The 23,114-nt window shown below is 36.9% G+C and overlaps 1 protein-coding gene across 2 annotated transcripts in view; it reads right to left on the bottom strand.

Annotated features, from left to right (window-relative positions):
- The window catches only part of CNTNAP2 (contactin associated protein-like 2), a 1,033,702-nt gene that overhangs the window by 187,137 nt on the left and 823,451 nt on the right, over nucleotides 1-23,114 (bottom strand). For both annotated transcript variants that reach the window (XM_017822277.1, XM_017822284.1), the window contains one exon: nucleotides 7,871-8,027. In XM_017822277.1, coding sequence (XP_017677766.1) covers nucleotides 7,871-8,027 — 157 coding nt within the window. The remainder of the gene's footprint in view (nucleotides 1-7,870; nucleotides 8,028-23,114) is intronic.

Here is a 23,114-nt window from a genome sequence, read left to right as displayed (position 1 = left end):
CTACTATGGTACCAAGGCACAAGCAAAAGAGAATTTGAAAGGCACTACTTAGCACACCTGTAGCATGGCCAAGTGCTCCAGTTTAAAAATTTCTGTCTCCCAAACTTTCTATCTCTTGTTATCAATAACAAAACCAAGCTTTTCTTGCGGAAGAAACAAAAAGGAGGAATGCATAATGGAAAAGCATAGGGTATATATACTTTCTATAGGTGGAAACATAGAACGGGTTATAAAAATAAGAGGACAGAATTCCCTTAATGTTCAGCATACAATCTCTCTTTCAATATTGCACAGCAGTTACATCTGATGAGCACAGCAGCCTATTTAATAGCCAGTCACTTGCTCCTTTTCCCTACCAGAGTAGTTTTAATGGTCAAATTATAACTAGAAGAAATGAACTTACTGGCTTCTGGCTATCTCTTTTTCTGTTGGTGAAAGTTTCAGCTCAAATCTACCAATCACTTGGAAAAGAAGTGCTACCAGCTGTATTAAACCTAACATTTCCTGAGGTCTGAATGCTTGACTTTCTGTCTTTAGTGTCCCTCTTCATGAAGATTTTTATTCTGTGCCATTACATACTGTCACACTGCTAAATTTTGATTGACTGGAAATATATTAACATTAGATGCTGATGTCAGTGTACAAAGGAACTTTGCAAGGTAACCCTGAAAAACCTAAAAAAGGCTGTCTGGATTTGTAGGAGTACAAGAAAAACAACCATATGAAGTACTGCAATTTGTCAGCTAAGCTTCACTGTCTCCATCCGTAAAACTAATTTGCGCTGTAAGCATAACTAAAAAATAAATTTTGGTATTTCAACTTTTATTCAGCTAAGAGATGTAATTACTGCACATGAACACAACATAAAACACAATTAATTAATGTGTTTTCTGGTCTGTCATTTCGAAGGTGGCCTTTAAGCTCTGCAAAAATGTTGAATTACAGTTTTCAAAGTGGGGTGGTGATGCCTCGGAGTTTTTGATTTTTTAATTTTTATAGATTTTAGAAGTAGTTATGTACTGGATGTAGATTTTAACATATCAGTATTTCCAGTAAAAGTAACTACAGCAGCACATAACTCAGGTATCATTTCCACACTGAAGTCACCATTATCCTCTGACAAAGCACTGACATTCTCTACCAGCATAATTAACATGCAATCTCTTACTGTCTTTTACTGTATTATATCCCGTACCATGTAGCATAATGTTTACACATATCAAACCTCATCCCATATCAATCCCTCAAAATTCCACTAGCTGTTTAGTCTTCTTTTCAAGGTAGAATTGTAGAAAAACACCTTAAGGCCTGCATCAGGAGACATCACGACCTTCAAGCCCAGAAGTTTGGAGGAACTCCAAGGACTATGCGTGCTCCGAGGAGGATGAAGATGATGAAGGAGGGGTCCCAAACTCCCCCAGACTCAATTGCCAAAGGGGTGTGCCAGTGGTGGAATAGGGCTGAACTGGGGGGTGGACAGAATTGGGATTGGATGGACATTGTTATGAAACTATAGAACCAGTGCCCGGGTATACACGCGGGAGTATGTATTCCTGGGGCCTGAGGGCTCATTAAAAGCTTCTGCTCTTCTTATCTCCTACACTAAGTTGCCCTGAAGTCTTTTTTTTTCCTCAGTCTTTAGGCAACAGTGGCTTAATTCTACAAAATTTCTTCAATTTCTAGGAAATTGTGGTTCATCATCTTTATCAGATGTGAGGCAAAAAAGCAGGACATCACAAATCTTACTAGATTTTTTCTGTTAATTTTTTTATTTTATGGTCTCATATAATGCAATGTATTTTCTTGTTAAATACAGGTCTCTATTTTAGCAAAAGGTCTGTTTTGCGAGTTACTGTTTAAATATATGGTTACCTTATATAAAGATTTTTGTATGTTGTCAATCTGTCTGGTTAAATTGGAAATTTTTCATGTAGCTATAGATACAGATATAAATAGATGTACATGTATATATAGGGTGTTTCTAGTCATACAAGTTCCTTAATACAACTTTTATAGTCCTTCAAGTCCTTTTAGATATATTCATATTTGTTTGGTTTTACATTTTCAAGATTTCACTATATAATGCTACAAATAGTAACTAAATTGAAAGCAAATGTAGTCAAGTAAAGCCAACAATAAGTTCTCAGTTTGGTTTTGGTTTTTTGTTTTTTACAGAGAATGTATAACCTAGGCACTTCTGATCATATAGCACCTCTGAGGAAAGTCCAGTTGCTGCCTACATAGGAAAGTAACCGAAAAAATATCCAAAGACATTGTTATCAGCTTCTGATGAAGGACAGGAGAAGCCAGTGTCATGTAACTAGCCAGTTCTCTCTGCATCAGCAGCTCTGTTACTGAGAGCACACAAGGATGAAGGACAGATGGATTTTCAGAAGTGCCTAAGGGAGTCAGGAACTGAAATATCAATGATTTCGATGGTAATTAGTACATACTAAACTTAAGCCTTGGTGTCTACCTATAGCTCTAAGAGGCTTTAATATCCTGTTATATCTGGCTACAAATGACCTACCTGTCACTGCCACAGCCTCAGGCTGGCATTACAAGATCCACCATATGCCTGTCAGTCAAACAAGTCATGTCTTTTTGAGGTCTGTTTAGTCATCTTTTTCCAGGACCTGAAACTTTCTTCTGAAACTCACTTTGAAGGAGAAAAGTTGTGAAGGGAAGGGGGGATGTATCCTACAGAGCTTTCTAGAAAACACCTGTGGGATGATGGATAGAGTTAAACCTAGAGGGGATTCAGAATTTTAAGGTAAAAAGCAGCTGCAACTCCATGTATGGATGGAGGTTGACATGCTCTCCAGTACGATGATAAACATCTGCTCAAAGAAACAGAACAGAGTGTGGAATGAAGTGGAGACTACGTGGCCCCCCTCCATTCTAATCCCAGTAGAATGGGAGAACACTGCAGTACTAAGACCTTACAGTATGCCTGATAAGGGAGAATCAAGATGTTCTGCTGCTGAAGCCAAAAACCATGTCAAACCCCCTCCTCGGGTGCCAAACCACAAACATCATCCCCTCTCATTAGGTACATCAACTGGAAATGAAAAGTATTTTTAACTAGAACCACTCAAACTCCACCGGAACATAAAGAAAATAGTATTGGGGATAGGGTGAAAGTGGGAGACCTCCACCGACACTGCTGGGATCAGTCGACAGGCTGAGTCCATCTTCTCTCCCCCCCAGAGTGACGCCTTGGGTGAGAAATATGCTCTACTTGTGTTAAATGCTGCTTTTAGGCTAGAGCTTTTGCCTGTGCTTACCCCATAGTATATTAATTAGATTATTTCGTATCAGAGCTCGTGCTTGCTCAGTATATGTATCAATAGATTGCTGAAGTGCATTCACATCACGAAGTGCTAAATGAAAAAGATTCTTATGTCACTTTTTCTGAGTAAATCCCTGAACAGTATCATATTATGTCTTCAGACCTACTGTGATTGCTATGTAACAAAAACTAAGGAGCCTGTGGTGTAGAAACTTTGGCCGATCTGATTGACTTTAGAGTCAAAGGAGATTAGGAATCAAAATTGCTTTGCAGATCTTTACACTTGCTACTTAATTGGTACAGAATTGGTACAGTGTGAGTGTCTCTACAATGCCAGGCATTTTTTTAAGGAACTGTTTAAATTGTAATAATAATATTTTTATTCAAATAAGCCTTTTTTTTTTTTAAAGCCCTACATTTTACCTAAAATTACTCATATGATTATGATTTTGTTTAATAGGAACCCAGAGAAACTCTTGTTACTAATAACAACTACCTTAGTAGATTTTATTCTCTCAGGATTGAGGCAATCTGACTTTGAATGTCAACCACACACTCTCTAAAAAATTATCTTTGTTAGGAAGCAAAAACTAACCTTTTTATATAATCTGAATCATTTAACTCTGAATTAATTTCATTTTGGACACAAGTCAAGGATAATTTTGGACTAAGGATCATTTTGGCAAGATTACTCTGGGTGAAGCTCTTCCCACCTATGTTTTTGTTTCTTTATCATGACAAAAATGATTACTTAATACTTACATTGCAGTAGCAACATGGGTTTCTTTTAAGAATATGGTTCTATTTTAGATGATGTGTGCAAATACACATAAATTTGAATTATATATCACTGACAATATATACCATTTGGCTTATCTACCATCTAGGCATGATAATCAACACATTAGGCATGTGCTAAATAGTTCTACAACTATTTTATTCAAATAGACAAGTGTAAAGTTGCTCAGTGAAATTTTAAAAAGCATTAATAGAACAACTGTCCAGATGCAAGGTTTATCAAGCTTATGGTGTATGCTAATGCCTGGGAAAAGTTACACTGTAATTGAGCCCATGATTAACACAGCTGGTTCTATACTTACACAAAATAACTCACATACTTGGTTAAAAAACTCAAATCAAACCAAACACAAAATGTAAGAAAAAGAAGCACTTCAGCCTGCCTAAAGAGCTTTAATTTGTATCCTGTACCTATCACCATGATACAGTCCTTGACTTGTCACTGATTATTATTTATTCCAGAGGGCTCCAGCATTGTTCAGTATAGGAGGCAGACAACACTCACTTCGTAAAACACTGCTTGCTCTCCAAATTTATTCTCATGCTTCAATATGTAAATCCCATTTTATGTCTAATGTGTTATTTCAAATCTTTCTAGAAAGACTGCATTTTCTCTTTGGATTTTTTATAGTACTCATTACTACAGCAGATGATTGCTTCATATATCTACTTATCTTTGCAATACCTCCATGGGCTACTATCTGGCATAATTTCCATTCTACAGTTTGGATGCTGAGGCTGAGAACACATACTTAGCGCTCAAGCTGAGATTCCTACAGGCTTTTTTTTTTCTTTGAAGGATGGCATAGATACATTGAGAGAGAATGATCCCTTATTCTGGTTGCAGCTGTGAATGTTTGGTAATTCCACAAAGTAGACCTCTGGGTTTCCAGTTAGATCCCCAGAAAATGAGGATTAAACTACTGACTGTTCTGTGAAGAAATGGCTTATGAAACTTCAGAAGCATCATGCAGGAATGTGGTTCCAGAGGCAGGGTTAGAATCCAGTTCTCCAGGGGAGCATTCTCCTAGTTTTGCTATGAGATGATTCATCAAACTGTAATTCCTTTCTTCATTTCTAACACAATTTCTAATTTCTACAATAAAAACTGTGCACAATATTCTACCTACACTACATCATTCTGATTCAGCCTGAGCCACTTTTCAGTTGCTCCCCAATCTCCTTTAAAAATCTCTGTGCTGAATCTCACTCTTCCTTTTCACCTTTCATTTTCACAATTTCCATGCAGCAGACTTCTTTTCTCATTTTATTTCTTTACCTTTTCTAGTATAGTTGCTGCTGTGGTTACTGACTTCTCCCCACTCTGTCTTCCCCCTGCAAACCCTAAATAATGCAAAACAACTTTTCTCACATTACCTGGGCAGGAGCAGAACATCATTGTATGAATACTAAAATCTAATGCAGTGCTCCCAGCTATGGATAAGATATGCAATTATGGCAAAAGTCCCACCTGGTCTCTCAGCCCCATTTCAGCCTTTACTCAGCCCTTCTGTTTGAGGACTGTAAGTTTTTCTAAAATTAGTTGTGCTGATGAGCTATAGTGACAGCTGTGGCTAGTTGCTTTGTCAGTCTGTGAACTGAGACCTGTCTGCTCATCATAAACTGTTGCAGATTCTGTGGTCTAAACCAGGAGCTGTTTTGCTGTCACCAGAACTGAGTGCATCCCTGCTGGAGGCCCTGGTTATATTCTGGTCCTGATGCTTGAAGTCATCAAGCTCTCTGCTCTGAATCTCACTTGCTTTTTAGATATTGATCAACCTGGCTAGATAAAATTCCTAACTAGGACTCCTCAAAATAACTCTCAAACCCAAAAGGTATGACTATGGAAAGGACTAGATTTTGCCAAAACCAAACTGAAAATATGAATCTTGAACAAAATGCCCTTAAAGACTATAATAAGACATTTGTTTATTCCTGTGATTTACGCACACCACGGATTAGAATATAATACCCAGCTGTATAATTACTTTTCATAAAAAGTGCTGTAATAAACTGTAGTTGTCCTGAAAAAATTATGATATGTATTTATAGAAATACTGTATAAATATATTCTTGTATGAATTCTGAGTAAGCAGCTGAATATCTTTTATGATAACCCTATCTTAGACTTAAATCTAATAATTGTACAAATCAATTTATTGGTAGAATACAGATAATCTTGGTGTATATGGGGGTGTAGAGGTTACAGAAAAAGATTATTTAGTGAACACTGCTTATTAAATTGCCATTTGTGACTCTTTGAGAATCTTCAAGAAGAGATCAAAAGTCAATGCTATTTCCCCTACACATTTCCCTTAGTGTAAAAGAAAACACTCAACATATGGTACAGAGACCATTATTCATGGATATGCATCCAGTGCCCCAGGCAATGAAAATTGTAAGTGCTCCTAGTTCTACCATTATTGTAATCATTATTACAATATCTTTCTTTTATCATTACCATTTTGACACAGAACCAAACCTACCTCCCTCCTACCACATTGCTCTAGTGCCTATACTTGAGTTAGAGTCCTCTGACTTTATATTCTTCACTTTGTGTATAATTCTACCTCTGAACTTTGACAGCATGTCTGATTCCCCTGTCTCTAATATTGACTTCTCTATTTCTGTGGTGTTCTATAATTCACCCCATATCATAGCTAACAACAAACTATTCTAACAATGTCAAAGCTTTGGGAGGCAATGTCTTTAGAAATATTTGATTTTCCACATCGTAATCTATAGTTTTTTCATGGCCTGAAAGATTTCTTTTATTACTCTAATTTTGTATTTTTCCTACTTCTTTCTTACAGATCACACCAAACTGGGAACAGTGGTTGATATGCCAGAGGGTCATGCTGCTATTCAAAGGGATCTTCACAAGCTGAAGAAACAGGTACACAGAAATACAACGAAGTTCAACAGCAAAGAGTGTAAAGCCCTGCACCTGGGGAAAAACAACCCCATGCACCAGCATATGTTGGGAGCCATCCAGCTGGGAAGCAGCTTGGCAGAAAAGGCCCTGAGAGTCCTGGTGGACATCAGGTTGAACATGAGCCAACAACGAGCATTTGAGGCCAAGAAGGCCAATGGTAACCTGGGGTATATTAGGCAAAGTGTTGCCTGCAGGTCAAGGGAGGCTACCCTTTTCTGCTCAGCTCTGGTGAGGCCACACTTGGAGTGCTGAGTCCAGTTCTGGGCTCCTCAGTACAAAAGTCAAATAGCTTCCTTCAAAATACAGAGCCTTGTTCTATCATACATGTTAAGTCTAGTTCTTAACACATTTTTCCCGTGAAAGATGGATAATGAGGGTGAGAGGCAATAGAGGAGTGATTTCAATTCATATCTCTCACATTCAAATGCAGCAACAACACCACAAAAAGGAGAAATTCCGGGGAAAAAAATGAAGTTGTAGAGATAAAATTAGTACTGTATTGTAATATAACTGAATCTGATGGAGACAAAGTTACATTGGCAGCTAAAATGCTGGCCTTTCTTGTGAGAACTTGCCTTTGCAATTCTAGCATTATTTTCTATAGCTCAATGGGCTTGAAAACATAAATATAGTCCTTATATTTGACAGTCACAGATACCGTGAATAAAATGGAAATGAAGACATGGATAGGTAACGTTGCAGGAGGGATCACAAATATAATATTTTTGCCTTTGTTCTTTGGTAAGAAAGGAAATATAGAATAAAGAGATATTCAAAGTAATGAAAGTGTTGTAAAAGTGAAGAGATTTGGTCATTCTCATCCTACCACTTTGTAAACCACTCACCATTGCTTATAATCAGCATCACAGTTGCAGTAGTACTTGGGATCAGTACAGTTGCGTTCGATGCCGCAGGCACATTTTTGAATGCCAGGTCCTGATCCGCCCCAATAGTAGTGCTTCTCATTGGCTTTTCCAACCCACCAGGTATATGGATTCCCTTCTGCAAGGAATGAAAATGCAAAGTTATGATGCATAGAAGAGGTAGAGCTCCATAATGCATTGACAGAGCTTAGCTGTTTAATATGCAAATACTAACAACACATAACTGGAGCCATCCCATATTTCTGGCAAACAAATGAATTCATCATTACTGAGCAATTCAAAGGACCTTACCAGGTAAACAGAACACATTTTCTTTTCTTGCAATTCATGCAATTTATAATGAATGAAATTAATTATTTTTTATCTTATATGCTCTTTGTTTAACTTTTTAATTACTCTCTGTTTATATAATGAAAATATGTGCAATTCCATAATTATTTTCAATTAATTTCAAACTCACATAGTAAGATATCAGATGGATTATTTCAATATTTGAACACAAATGCTGGATGGAAAGATACATTTATTTTTTTTTATTTTGTATTTTATTTTATTTTATATAACAGCTTTTAATTGGAAATTATTCTGTCTTCACTGGAAAACAAACATGTTCATCATGCTCTCTCCAGCTTTTCCAAAACAAAGTGTAAAGAGATATTATCAAACTCCAAAAGTATCTTAATTATTTTTTTAAAAATATATTTTTTAAAAATTTAATAATTTAGCAAAAGTGTTTTGAACTTTGATGTAACCATATTTCTTGGCATTGGGTCTGTAACTTGATACTTCCATATATTGCTGTAAGTTTGTTTCTAATCCTTTTGGACTAACTAAGCCTCTCATGTGTAAATAAATAAATAAAATCCCTCCACTTTAATTTCTACTTTGAAAAACTGCTCTTACCAGATTTTTTTTTTTTACGTCTGGTTCAGCAGGGCACTTAAATATGAGCTTAAGTTCAAACACATGTGAATAACTTACTAAATCTCAGTGTACTTATCTTAGTGATTTTTCACATTGAAAAATAATGATTAAGCTCAGCCTATAATTATGTTTTCTAAAAATGTCCCTTTTCTTTCATCTAATCTATTGTTTGTATTTTTACATTAAATCAAATTAAACTATTTGCATGGAATTAACTTATCAATAAATTTTACAAGTAAAATACTACACAATAGGTATTCTACTTTTGATAATTTTCTGTTTGCACATCTCACACATCCCCAAAAAACTACATGCATTATCCTTAAAATAGCCAGTTCACTTATTGCAGACATACGTTGAAAGTAATTCACACCAAACTCTAAAGTAAATTCCAGAGACAAAGAGCACAATCAAATATCTGCACACCTGTTTAAAGAACACCAAATCCCAAAAATACACAGCTCTCTGAAAACACTGACTTTTTTCAATGTTCTTGAATTGTTAAATATCATACAAAGTAATGAAAATACAGTAATGTGAAAAATTCGTGGCAGCTGAAGGTTTTCATTAGATGTTATTATGCTGCAGTGTGGCCATTCAGCTCTAGTGCTAATGCAATGGGTATGGTAATAGCATGACTTTATTCTAGACACTAAATTGGTCATTTTAGCTTCTGTGACTCAACTGTCATGGAACTAAGTGCTGCAAGTTAGAAGAACATGCCATGTGAATGCTGTAGCAGCATTCCCAACCTGCAATACAATCTAACAATTCTGACAGTACATAGCACTGGCTCACAAAAGATTATTTAATAAGTATTTAAGAGTAAATGTTATCTTTCCATAGTGAATGACAGAATTATTTTACTGATACAGGATCCAACTACAGCATTAATGATATCTGAAACTCTTATTTTTTTTCCCATCTCATCTTTGAAGCTAGTTTTTATAATGTAGCGGCAATGCTGCAGTTTTGACTGTTACTCAAAATTCTCTTTGTTTACACCCTTGCTGTCAAGTGAAGGATTGCATGATTCAGTCAGCAAGTAATTCACTGGGAAGCAAAACTGCTAATTAAAGCACCAGAAAAAAAAATTACTTAGAATTGTCAAAAAGAGGATTAAAAATTCAGAAACAGGTAGAATAACTAAAGCAGATGAAAGTGATGGCAGAATTACAGACTACAGTGATGGCTGTCACAGACCATGGTGACAGACACAAATGGGGCATGTTTGAACTCATCTAATTGACAATTGATGCACGGTTTTAAAACCACAATGTATTCTAGCAAAGCCAGAGCTATTTTTCACATTTATTGTTTTCACTGTGCATATACACTAGCTAGGGATGTGGCCCCATTTGGACACAAGCCTCTTCATTCTGAAGAAAAGACCTACACAAACGAATTTAGGAAAAGACTAACATGCATGTTTAAAATTTCCAGAAAGGTCAAGGAGGGAATATAAAATTTTAGGGGGTTTGCATTCAGCACATTTTCTGCTAGACATTCCCACAACCGATAATCACAGCACTGCCTTGTGAACATCACCAACAGACTCTGATTGCCCAGCATATTATGCTTGGGCTAACAGAGGGGATCTTGGTAGACAGCTCTCATTAGCTGGCAGCCATGCAGTGGGGCAGACTTCCCATTAGGACATAACCCCACGCACAGGAATAAGATGAGCCTCACACTAGATCATCCTGCACCACAGTGTCCATATAAGGTTTCGAAGCTCCTTAACCATCTATGGCTAATAAAAGAAAAATGTGTGGAGACACAGTTGTGTCCATTTGCTCTGTGACAGACAAAAGAGAACAGCCCTCTGTGGTCTTCCTGCTTCACGTCAGCCAAGAAACAGATGGGCAGCATTTTGTCTAAGGTTCATATGCTTCAAATCAGGAATGCCATGAAGTTATATTGCAGACACCGCTATGACTGGGCATAACAAATAGTAAAACACTGCAAATGCAGAGACTAAAAAAAGCAATAGAAAAGAAAGACTAGAAGGGAAAATGATGTATCATGCAGGAAAAAATATTTAGAAACAGAATCACTGTTCCCCTCTCACATTTCACCTTTTCTTATACATCTGTAGTCTCCTTTTGAGAATGTAAATCTTTCTGCCCCAGAGCCCATTGTTTTCTTTTCTGCTTTAGAAGCTTTTGGAAAGAGCTGATCTAATTAGAAGGAACTGTGCCATACAATATGAAGACTGATCATTAAAGGATGTTATTCTAAGCATGACACTATTTTATCATAAATTATTATTCTGCTAAAATAGCAACAGTGTTGGTCTTAATGCATTAAAAGTATATACATTCAGTTTAACGACAAAAAACATTGGAGGGAAAAAGTAATATATATAAGTTTTCAAGTGTATTGCAATGACAAGTAGTAACAGAAAATATTTATTCTGTCTTTTAAGTTATCTTTTCTTATGTTAGGAATAAATTTTGAGTGCTGGATTAGCTTTCTTGTTGTCACTGATTGAGTGCTTCCCCCTCCCTGCACCACTCCCAGGTTTAGCATTACGAGAAGATGGAGCAGGACAGAGACCCTCTGCCTGCATGGGATCCTTTAAAGTTAAGTCTTGATGCAGAACTGCTCCTTGGACACAAAACAGCTCTTCTTCAAGGGCTGTTGTGGGAAGTGTTTGAGTTTGTGTGTACTGAGTTACGACCAGGATGCCTTTCCAGTTCCCTTCCACTTTTCTGTCAAGTTGTCTTCCTGTACAGAATATTCAAGAAAAAGTAAAAACTAAGGAAACTGCTTTGTATTCTCTCAGAGAGTCATAAAAAAGTGATTTTTTTTCATCTCATAAATGTATCTTTGTGTGAACTATTTCATTTAATATAAAACCATACTCAACAAAAGTTAATGTAGTATGAACAGAACTTTTAATAGTCAATAATATATTTATTTCTAACATTGCTGAACAGTCTCAAAATGTATTACTTTTGGAAGTACACTTTGTATTCTACTGAGAATTTAATATAAACAATTGGTTTTATTATTTTTAATGCAACTGAATAATTAAACTGGTGCTGCTTTCAATATTTCAGGGCTCTTATTTCTAGCTGTTCACTATTAGTAACTGAAGCAGCAAAACTGAGAGAACACAGATTAGGGAACTCATTTAAGTGGACAGATGTATTTATTTGTAAATTACCTGGAGAAAATAAATACTTGTCTTTCATTAACCACCTCCTCCCTATACCAAATTTTCCTCCAGCCTCTTCATTCTTCCTTCATTAAAAGACAGCCCTTTTTGTAAAAAGGCTCTGCAAAGCCTGGCTGACTACCATGGCTACCGAAGGATAAGTGGAAGTGTGCAGTTTCTGCTGCAAGAAAGGTGGCTGCTCTCTCCAGCAATTATTCTTAAGCACCTTTTCCAGCTTCTGTAAACAAACGAGCAACAGCAGTGAACATCCAAGGTTCTCTCTTTGGTTCTCTGTCCCAGCTCTTTCCCAGTCCTAGCACTTTGTTTTGGGAAGAAATTAATATTGGCAGCCCTGCTAAGAACATGGCCTGTCTCATTTGGATTTCTATGCCTGAGAGGGGGAATGGGAGGCAAAATTTGGAGAAAAGATCCGAGTTTTGCTATTACCTCTTCGCACTCTCTCATCATTCATTCACTATATTAAGGATGCTAGAGGGTACATTTATGCCTATTTATGTTAGTGTCTGTTTACAGGAAAGTTTCCTGACCTCTGTCTGGTTCTTAATATTGAAGGGAATGGTTTATAAAGAAATACTAGGAACACTTTCAAATGGAAGTCAATGACTCAGAAGCTCTGAAAAACGAGATTGGTGAAAACTACTTACTGGGGAGCCCACCTGTCTTCAATAACTACATTTAGCTGTTCCCATGCAAACGATTAACTGCTCATTTACTGGACTGGTAAAGTTTGAATTGAACTTTTAATTTATTTTTTTTTAATGTGTCCCTTCTGTTTATCCATGAATATTAAATGTTCCCTAATAAATATTAAGGAATGTCAACAACAATTGCACAACATGTATAATTGTTATTCTTTTCAGAAAAAAGTCTTTTGTTCACTTCTTCATTTCTTTTGAATGGGACAGGTTGAATCAATTACCCAGTTCTTATTAGTAGCGGAATAGGCCCAAAGGCATCTTATGAAAACATATCGCAGTTTTGGACACCTAAATTAACCACAGGAAGAAATGAAAGCTATTTCCCAGGGATAATATACAATGATGAAATTAGAGACAAAAATTAAAACCAGTCAATCTGCACATGTGGAAAGCCAAGCATAATTCTTCTATTTTTGAATGAAATACATGTGCATTTTCCATTAAGCTACACTATAACACACAGCACCTTTAGCCTCACACAAGGGTAACTCGATTTAAGATCATGGCTCATTAACGCCTGTGCAGGAATTTTATCTGATATTGCATTGCAGAAACAGACACTGAAAGAATAATTTTGTCACTGTTTGAAAAGTTCAGCATGCTAAACTGGCTGTGCGCTTCACGGCTTTCACCTTGCTTCTTATTGCCAACTTTTTCCTCACACCATCAGCAGTATCTATTCCGCTCAGGTAAAATAATTTTTATGAACATTGTGAGACATTTACCTCAGCTTTTGAAGACAGTGTTTGGGAAAAATGAGCAAATGTGGTTTGATGTCACTCATGGATTAAGTACATCCACATGTTCCAATCTCGGATTCTTAAAGTCCAGGGTGTCAAAGCTGGGAAGGCTTTGCTGAAGAAGTTTACTTTGTGCTGATTTGATTTTTCTTCATCTTTATTATTATGTGCATGCTTAGGACCAACAAGAAGCTGATTAGACACTTTGCAGGTTTGCTGCCCCTGTCCTGTGTCCCGGAATTGCCCGCCCAGACTCAACACACAGCTGCTGAGGAGTTTCATGACAAGAGCGGACACTGCCAATTGAAGATGCTACACTGTAGAGAGATTCTGCTACCGCTTGCAATCCGGGTGGATTGTGGGCAAACTCTATCAGATTAAGTGATTACCCAGAAGGCTGAATGATTTGAAACTGAGAGAACAGAACTCAGAGAAGAGTCTGTCTGGCAGGTCACATTTCCATATTTCAATGACAGTACCTGTGTAGAAACTGACTTTTCAAGTGAACCTTCTAAAATAAAATGAGAGTTCTTAAACAATATCTACATGTGGTTGTATTGAGATTGTTTTTATTTTAATTAATGTTTTACAAATTTTCTATTTTTTTTCCAGTAGTACTTTTTGCTCAGTAATGTGCAAGGATGTAATATGACAATTATAAGTGAAGTCAATTCTTATGTTGTTACTGTCATTTTGTTAACTCATAAATCATTTTTCTTTGCAACCAAATGGGAAAGGTATAATGAGTGGTTAGTATTTATAATTAGAGGTTGTATCTTGGTAATCATTCCACTAATGACTGAGAGCTAAGATTAGCCAAACCTTCATGGCAAAACAAATGAAGCATTTGAGCACATTAGAAACTTGGGGCAGAAAAGAGAGATGCAAAAAGAAACCAACAAAAGGAAAAGAACCTAAAAGAACCCTTGAATAAATTAGGAATACCTAATTTATAGCTGCTTGTGCATTTACTGGAAATATGACCTGAAACTTTTAGTTTGCTATTTATGATAATTTGCATTTTGTGCATTCTCGTGTCTGATTTAGTTCTTTTCTTCATGGTGCTAGTATCCAATGATTTTTTTTTCTTTCTTTTTTTTACTAAGACTAGCCTCAAAGATTTGTTTTCTTTATAAGCTCAGTAAGGTGTTTGTTCTATTTGAGAGCACTATTTATTTGCAAAGGCTATTTAAATTGTGTGGAAATTTAAGATTTAAATTCTGCTTAGAAAGAGAACCCTCAATCATGCCCTACTTGTTGACATAATTGATACGACTTGATGTCTAAATCCATGTCCAAAGCATTTTAATGCAACAGTACTTAGAAAGAGATGTGGTTTCTTTTCCTTTGTAAGATATTCAGTTATACCTCAAAAGTAACCTATAAATGGAAAATGCTCTTAAGATTTTAAGAGAAAATGAAGATAAATATTGGAAAATACTTGTGAAAAGCATCCAAAGTGTCAGTAAATGTTAATATAACACACCCTATTTACTATTTTCTTAATAACATATAAGAATTAATTGCTGTCTCCTTTTCCTCTACAGCCATAAAGTAGTGCATTTTGCAGTGGAGGTAAGAATAACCATCTCCACAACTCAAACTAGAAGAATTTCCGTGACCTTCAATATCAGGAGCTAGAATCAGATGTTCAAGTGTTCAGCTAGGAGCTCTAGCTTACCCACTTATCCTGGAAGAGAAGACCCCTGTGATCACTCCTCACTATACTTAGGCTTCGATTATGTTTTGGTGTATAAATATTGGCCTAACTGAGAGGAGCTCAAACTTTCTCATTAATGTCCAGTAAAGACAGAGAAGAAGGGAACCTATTCAAGTGCTTGAGAAATAAAATTACTACCTGCTTAATTATGCTCCTGCCTCACAATGATGGCCACTATATGAAAGTATTCTCGTGTGCTTGTATATTTGCCTGTTAATTTTTCAAAGAACATATTTCATACATGTATATATCAATTTCAAAATATAAAATAGCAGATACAGTATCTTTTCCCAAATAATAGACATTTAGTGTAAGCATCTTTTCAGTAAGGCTACAGAGTTACTCCTGGTAATTGAGTCTGTATTTTTGTTCTAATATCAAAACTGCTTCTTAAAATGTCAGCACCTGAATCCACAAATATGTAGGCAAAGATGACTTTTCTTTCAGAATTAGAAACCTACAGAAAGATCAGGAGGGAGAACTGTCATATTGATGTCCACTGGCATCATATGAAAAAGCTTTCTGACAGCTTTATTTTGCCATCGGAGAGATTTACTCCTTGTCCCAGCTCATGAAAAGCTAGTACAGTACAAATGATTCTTTTTCTTGTCAAGACTCATATTCCAAGCTGCAGCACTACTAACCAAGCCTGACTTGTTATTTTTCTTGGAATCAGGTCTCAGTGGTGAGATTTAGCTGGGGAAAGCAGCTGTCAAATGTCCTTGTATGCTATTATTTGCTGGGTTTTAAAGTGAATTCATTAAAAAATCACCACATCTTCTTCTATCCTTAACAGCATGGTGTGCCAGACTTGCCAGTGTTGCAATTAATTGTGTACTATAAATTCACTGCATCATTTAAGGCCAAAGAACAGTGTCTTTGCTTAAGGTAATGCTAAGGGGAAAAGAAAAAGTAAGTATTTCCAAACAGTAAAATGTCGTTTGAGAGACAAAAAGAACATTTACAGACGTAAATATTGTAATAAAAAGGAATCATAATTTTTACTATGTGTACTGAAACAGTGGGCTTATGACATTTGCTCTGCGAGGAGGGCATATGGGAAAATCACAGTTAGAAAATGTAACTGCAGTCTGAATAGACTTTTCACGTCTACCCAAGAAAGAACAGGTGCCAGCAACAGCAAAGATGGGAAAGTCTCACAACAAGCTTACAACTCGCCCTGAAGTTTGCCCAGCCAGGTCATGACAAAATGCATATGTCCATGTCATAGTCTTGCAAAGAACATGCTAACAATACATCAAAGTATTCCATGATTTTGCTGAAGTGGGGGAATGTTTTTTTGTGATAAGTGTATAAACTTATCTCTACCCAGACTTGATGGATGGGTAAACAACATACACACATACATGTAGCCATTAACACTGAAATTTTGCAGGTTGATGCAGCTAAAGACCCCAAGTTATTTAACTTCTTAAAAAGGATATAAAAAAGCCCAGAAACTCATCTATGATATTTCAACAGAAAAGTGATGCATTTTGAAGTTTTCTGTAGCCATAGTCTCTTTTAATGTCAGAGTCTCACTGGGAAGATTTCAGAAATTATGGTTATCAGCAAGACAATGACTACACTTATAAATAATGTTATTTACAGGGATTGTAAAATCAAACTGAATTTATTACATCAGACTGAGTCTAAAAAGAGGATAATTTATGCTGTCCTTCTATACATTAAGTGGGAACAGGGCAAAAGTAAAAGTAAGTTCTGTAAAAAGTTATGGCAATTACAGTGGTATCACAGAATCACGTCATGATCTCATTCTTAGATTAATTTGCTTGCTGCTAGTATGTAATGAAGACAATCATAACATTCTTTAAATATATTTAGAATAGCTAAATAATTCTTGGGATCTTGCTTCACACACCCACACAGGAGGGCCTTTAACCTATGCGGAGAAGAAAATAGGTAACAGTCTTATGTGTACCTACATCATTCAACGCAGACTGTCTAGCCTACATAGAGCTAAATATGACAACTCCTTAAGAGCTGATGCCATAATTTTGCTAACAAAGGAACTAAAACTAACAAGATCCCAAGGTAAATTAACCTACACTCTGGGAGAGCAGAACTGACGAAAGCTTTTTCTCCTTGGAGGTCCCATACCACTTGCAAGCATTTTTCCTTTCGAAATGTTGGTCCCTGCCCCCAGGCAGTAAAGTTGAAAGAAAAAAGCCATTATAAGAACCAGAAGGACTTCAGGCTTCTCTCTACCCATGAGAACTTAATATCTGGCACTTCATAAGGAACATGGACTGTGGGATTATTGGAAATTGGTTTTGGGGAGCACAAGGGTTTTCTTTTGTTGATGAGACTGCTGCAGCAGCTGCTGCTGCTGTCGATTTTCTTTCCCCACTGACCCTTGAGGAGCCTCAAAACAATCAGCTTTACTTCTTCCTTTCCATTGTGCTTCTGCTGCTGTATTGCAAGGTATGAATTCTTGGTAATAACACTGATATTCCTGAGTCAGATCACGCCGTTTAAGAAAATTCATCTTTTTTTTTTTCTTCCAATTACACAGTGTGCATGGACGGTTACGAAGACACAACTAGCACTAACATATGAATACAGACATTAGCCTGTTTGCTTGGTAGCACCACCACTCCCAAACTGCTCATCATTCCAAATCTGGTAGGTATCCTATCCTTTGGAACTAAAAATGACACAAAGGTATTACCATGACTTGTAATGTGCTGTGTTCCATACAATAGCAGTGGATTTCAAACGAGGAAAAAATGACCCAATGAGCCCCAGCACTGAGGCTTGCAACGGGCTGACTATCAAGCATACTCAATTTGAAATAAAGGAAGCTACACTACACAAACCCCATCATTCTGGGACCAATAAAGACTAAAGCTGGAGGTCCAAAACCAAGCCATCTGTTAAGGAGAGGCTGTTTGAGACAGAAATGGAACATATAAAAGAATAACACTCTCAGAGAAGCCCTCTCATCAGAATGCATTTTCATGTTTCCATGTGTTTACAATCCAAACCCTATAATTTCAAAAGGCTTTTGCTGTTTGAGATCAACCTGTAAATTATTACAGACTACTATTTCCTCTTATTAAAAATCATACAAATGTATGAATAATCTTTTAAAGTGTATGCTTAGTGCACACAAATTTCAGAAATTGTATGAGACAGTAGCAGTGATGATGTTGCTACAAAGAAGTCATTTAAGGTGATACAAATTTCAGTGTGAAAGGAGACAAGCAGGGAAATGGGTAACTGACTTCAGATGTGTGTTGTGTTATCTTCAACTTACTCTAGAGAAAGCTTTCCTTGCTTCCAATGCTGGGATGTGAAACAAAAATAACCAGAACGCTCTTTTTAGCTGATCATTTGTCAGACTTAATGAAGGGCTTGTGTTTTGCTATTTGCATGATTTTTCTTGTAGGTCAGGTTTTGGTCTCATGGCTACTGTAAAAATCTATGTTTCTATTGATTTCTGGGAAACAGACACACATATTGATCAGGACTGACAAATGGAAATGTTAGGTGTTGTGTTTCACATTGTCAAGATACCACCTCCTACAGTCTGAGCTCAGGGCAGTCTTTTCCTCTCTGAAACTTGTTTCATCAGTCCATTCAGGCATATTAATTCTCAAACATGGGTTTCAGATTTCTCTAAAGGAAAACAGTAATTGGCTAATGATGCACTTTATGGAAGACCTATTATGATAATCTCTTAGTCTGTGAGTTGAAATGACATTTCTTAACTATTATTATATACTCACAGGGCAGAGGAATTACATCGGTGAAGTGTATGGAGTTCTAGCTGCAGTATTAACAGTAGAAAGAGAAATCCAATTTCACTTGCTGCTGAAAAACTTGAAAATCCTACATTACTGTACTGACATGAAGAAGAATTTCCCTTGCTTGGTTTGACATAGTTTAAGTCCCACACTACGGAGAGATAATGACATGTTGGTGAAGATAAAAACATCAATGTTTTTTCCTGCGGTCAATTCTTTGGACTCCTTTTGCTCCAGCGTGCAGTTTCCTTTTTTAAGGACAAGAAGTGTACCTCCCTGCTTGCAAGGTCAGCTTGCTAAGACAGTTCTTTGAGAAGCCTCAGTTGACTCTCAAACTTCTCCAGAAAAACCTGGAGGAGCTTTCAGCAGAGACTCCCTCCCAAACAGCTCGGCTGGGAAACCTCCCTGGGAGCTTGTCCCTTTCCTTAGGAGCTCCTTTCCAGAATGTTCCCACATGAGCAATACTGAAGCTGCATTTCAGCCTTGGACCTCTGCAATTCGGGCCCAGGCCCAGTGGATTGCCTTCTGGCCTGATCTTGGACGTACCTTGTCAACTTCCCTAGTGATTGCTGGCCTTTGTCTGAACCTGGCAATTGTTTCTGACCATGACTTGACATGGAAATACATTCTTCAAATGCCAGTTATTGAGAACAAATAACCCTTGGATAAACCCTTGATTCGCACAATATGGAAGCAATTTACACTGGGAGAAGTGTTTTGAATGTTTCGAATTAGGTGCAGCAAATGCTTTTTCTCCAATTAATGCAAATTCTCCAATTCTCTTTTATGTACAAAGTTCACAATCTGGGCAAACTCCAGTACTTATTATTTTTACCTTGTCTTTTACATTAAATGTATCTTTTCTTAAACTAACTTGCAAGATGATCTTAGAGGTCTTTTCCACACTCAATGATTCTGTGATTCTATCCTCTGAACAATGAGTACACATGTTTACTGAAAATACATCTCAAAACCCACAGAATCTTAATGCATTTTATAATTTAGCTGTGGGGAAAAAAACCACAAAAGATTGAGTGAAATTTTAATTAAGAGATTTGTACAATGCAAAACTGATACTGGTGCTCAGTAAACCAATGAAAAATCAATAGATGTTTCTCAAAATAGAATTTTAGACAGGAAACCATCATTGATGAAACTCTAAACAACACGCAGTAAGAAAAAATTTCAAATATCACTGAGGAGAATTGATACAGAAGACCAAGCTGGATCACTTCATAAGATCAGCATTAAGCAAACTATAGGGACAATTGAAAGGTCAAATACTTGGAAACAAAGAATTCAGGCAGTACTCTTCAGGACTGTCCATGAAAGCAAGGACTCAAAAGGATTTGAATACTAACACCTCTGTGGGACTGAGAGAATCTAAAAAACCCACAGATCATTTGGTTTCTTTGTCAAAAAAAACACATAAACAAATCCACTCCACCCAAAACAGACAGCAACAAGTCTGAAACAGACATCATGTAATGTATTTTCAAATGTATTTGGCCTGTCACATTACTGTCATTGAAACAGAGTGCCCATCCCTTCTTGCCAAGAAGAATGAAACATGGAGAGAGACTCAAGAAAATAGACTGATAAAGCTGGTTTAGAATGATCGTTTCGAGAGGCCTTAATCTTCTCAACTTAAGAGTCAAAAGCATTTTGCAAGTGTGCTGTCCTGCTGAATCCTACTTATTACACAAAGTTTCTCCCTCACTGAACAGGCTTCACAAATCCCAGAGCACTGCCAGTGATGCCAGCTCTAGAAGTGATGTTTGGTATAAGAGTTTGATGGAGTAAAATGGTAAAAAGCAAACTTGGTTACATTCTCTAAATACCTAGAGGGAAAGTAGAAGTTTCAGAAATTGTTATGAAATTTCTCACTGTAGCAGGCAAAGCATAAAATCAACCCACTAGTAGAAGACAAAGCCAGGTACTTTTAAGCTAGAAATAAAGTTCCGTGAAGGTCATAAACCTTTGGCACAATTTGATTAGAGTTATGTTAGTAGAGTTATGTTAGATTCTTTATGACCAAAAATTTGCACAGTGAAAAACGAGATCTTTTCTAAAACATATGCTCCATATAAACAGAAAATGCTATGCGTGTTTTAAACTGGAGGTCAGAATTAATGACTGTAAAAATCCCTTCTGGCTTTGTAATCTACTTTGCAAATAAACCAAAAGTTATTTGCAGCTCTTGAAAACTACTTGCAAGCTTTAGTGATGCAGAACATGACTGATTTTCCACTTGTACTTGGGATGTAATTAATAAGATGGATACCCCATCATTTCTGCACAAACAGCACTGGATTCTTGTTGTTTTGGAAGTGGAGCTTAGGGTTGCTATTTTCATGGTGTGCCACACTACAGGAGTTCTGTCTCTGACAAGCTCCTTTTTCTCTCATGTTTCACTATCAAAATTTTATCACTGTCCAGAGAACATACATGCTCCAACAACATGTAGCACTGCCAAGCCATGGAGATGCACAAAGCCTTCTCCTCAGTTTGCTTAGGTTGCATCTAACCTTCAGTTCCTGGTCAAAATTTGCTTCCTGCATTAGTCCCAAAGAAACAGAATAATGTAGAGTGGAAGGGACATCTGAAAGTAATTTCCTACAAACAGCTGCTCAAAGCAGTGCTAACTTCAAGTTTAGGTCAGAGCACTTACAGACTTGAAAAATCTCCAGAGTTTGGGATTCTGTAGCCCTTCTGGGCAGCTTGCTGCAATGGATCACTACTCTCACAATAAAGTATTATTTTTCTACTCTTACAATAAATATTTTTCCCCTAAGATCAGCTGGAATTTCCTTTGCTGTACAATGCCTCCTAGAGTTCCACTGCCTACCTTAGAGAAAATTCTACCTTCTCTAAAACCACCCCTGAGGTAATGGAAGACAGCGATAAGTTCCCTCAAATAGCTTTTCCTTCTCCACTTTGAGCAAGATCAGCCTTCTCTGCTTCTACTTGTACATTAACTTCTCCAGTCTCCAAACCCTTTTTCATGGCCCTACCATTGGACTTGCTTCATATTGTAAATTACTTCTTATGCTGAGGATCCCAAAAACTGGACTGTTAGACTATATAGGAATCCTGTCAGCCCACTTGTACAGCATGTAATACTTCCTCTGAGTGACAGTCTAGCACACTGACCACTCCAGTATTATCTATGCAATAGCTGAGAGTACATTCTGTCCCATTGTTTTTGACAAACAAATTAATTAGTATTAGCTTAATACTAATCCCTGAGGAGCACCACTGACCACCAGGTGGACTCTGAACCGCTGGCTGCGACACTGATCCTGGCTGTTTAGATGGATTTCTGCTTACCTCATAGACCAAAAGCCTGACGGATTTCAGGCAAGAAAGCCTGGTATGAGATTCCTTTTTTTTGGTTACAGCTATTTACAACTGATCTGACAGACTCCTTTGTGTTTGAAGAGTCCCAGGTTTTCATATACAATCCTTTCTCACATTTTACTTTTTGTGACTATTGACATGTTCTGTTTGGAAGAATTAATCCTATAAATCTGATTAGATTAGAAGGTACATGTAACTGCCAAAGTTATGTTGAGTGCCTTTTTTCAATATCTTATTCCTACAAGTGAATGACTTAACCAAGATTCTTGTGTGACTCATTAAGGTTCTGAGGTTTTTCCATTAATAAGAACTCAGATAGACCTACTTGCCTCTAACTTTTAACTTTCCATCTGCACTAAAAGTCTGAGAAAAGGCCACTAGAATTGTTTTTAAAAGCCTTTGAGGGATATACAGGATGATCTCTGAATTAGATGTACTTGCAATTGTGTGCACAGAACTGCTGTTTACATTATGGTTAGTCTATATTTTATCCCAATCCAGCAGAAAGATGCAATTTGAGAGAAGTTTTAGAATTTTGGACAGTGTGCAATTCACTGCTAGCCTGTAGATAGTGGTCAACCTAGGGAGAAATTGAAAAAACCCCCTATTTTGATGTCCAGCAAGAAGCACTAAAACCAACTGTGTAGTGTGGCTTTACTGGGTGAGATCCAACAAGATCTGCAAACTGTGAGCCCCGTAATGAGTAACTTAATTATAAAATTGATTGTGTGCTCTGTACCAAATGTATATTTTATTTATGACTTGTTGTGCTCTCTTGTTATGAACAATGACTATGTCCCCAGCTGCTG

The sequence above is a fragment of the Lepidothrix coronata genome, unplaced genomic scaffold (assembly GCF_001604755.1).
Source record: "Lepidothrix coronata isolate B3197 unplaced genomic scaffold, Lepidothrix_coronata-1.0 Scaffold3, whole genome shotgun sequence".
NCBI classification, from domain to species: domain Eukaryota; kingdom Metazoa; phylum Chordata; class Aves; order Passeriformes; family Pipridae; genus Lepidothrix; species Lepidothrix coronata.
Note: the sequence above shows the minus strand (reverse complement) of the source record. Positions and strands in the feature narration are given on the sequence as shown.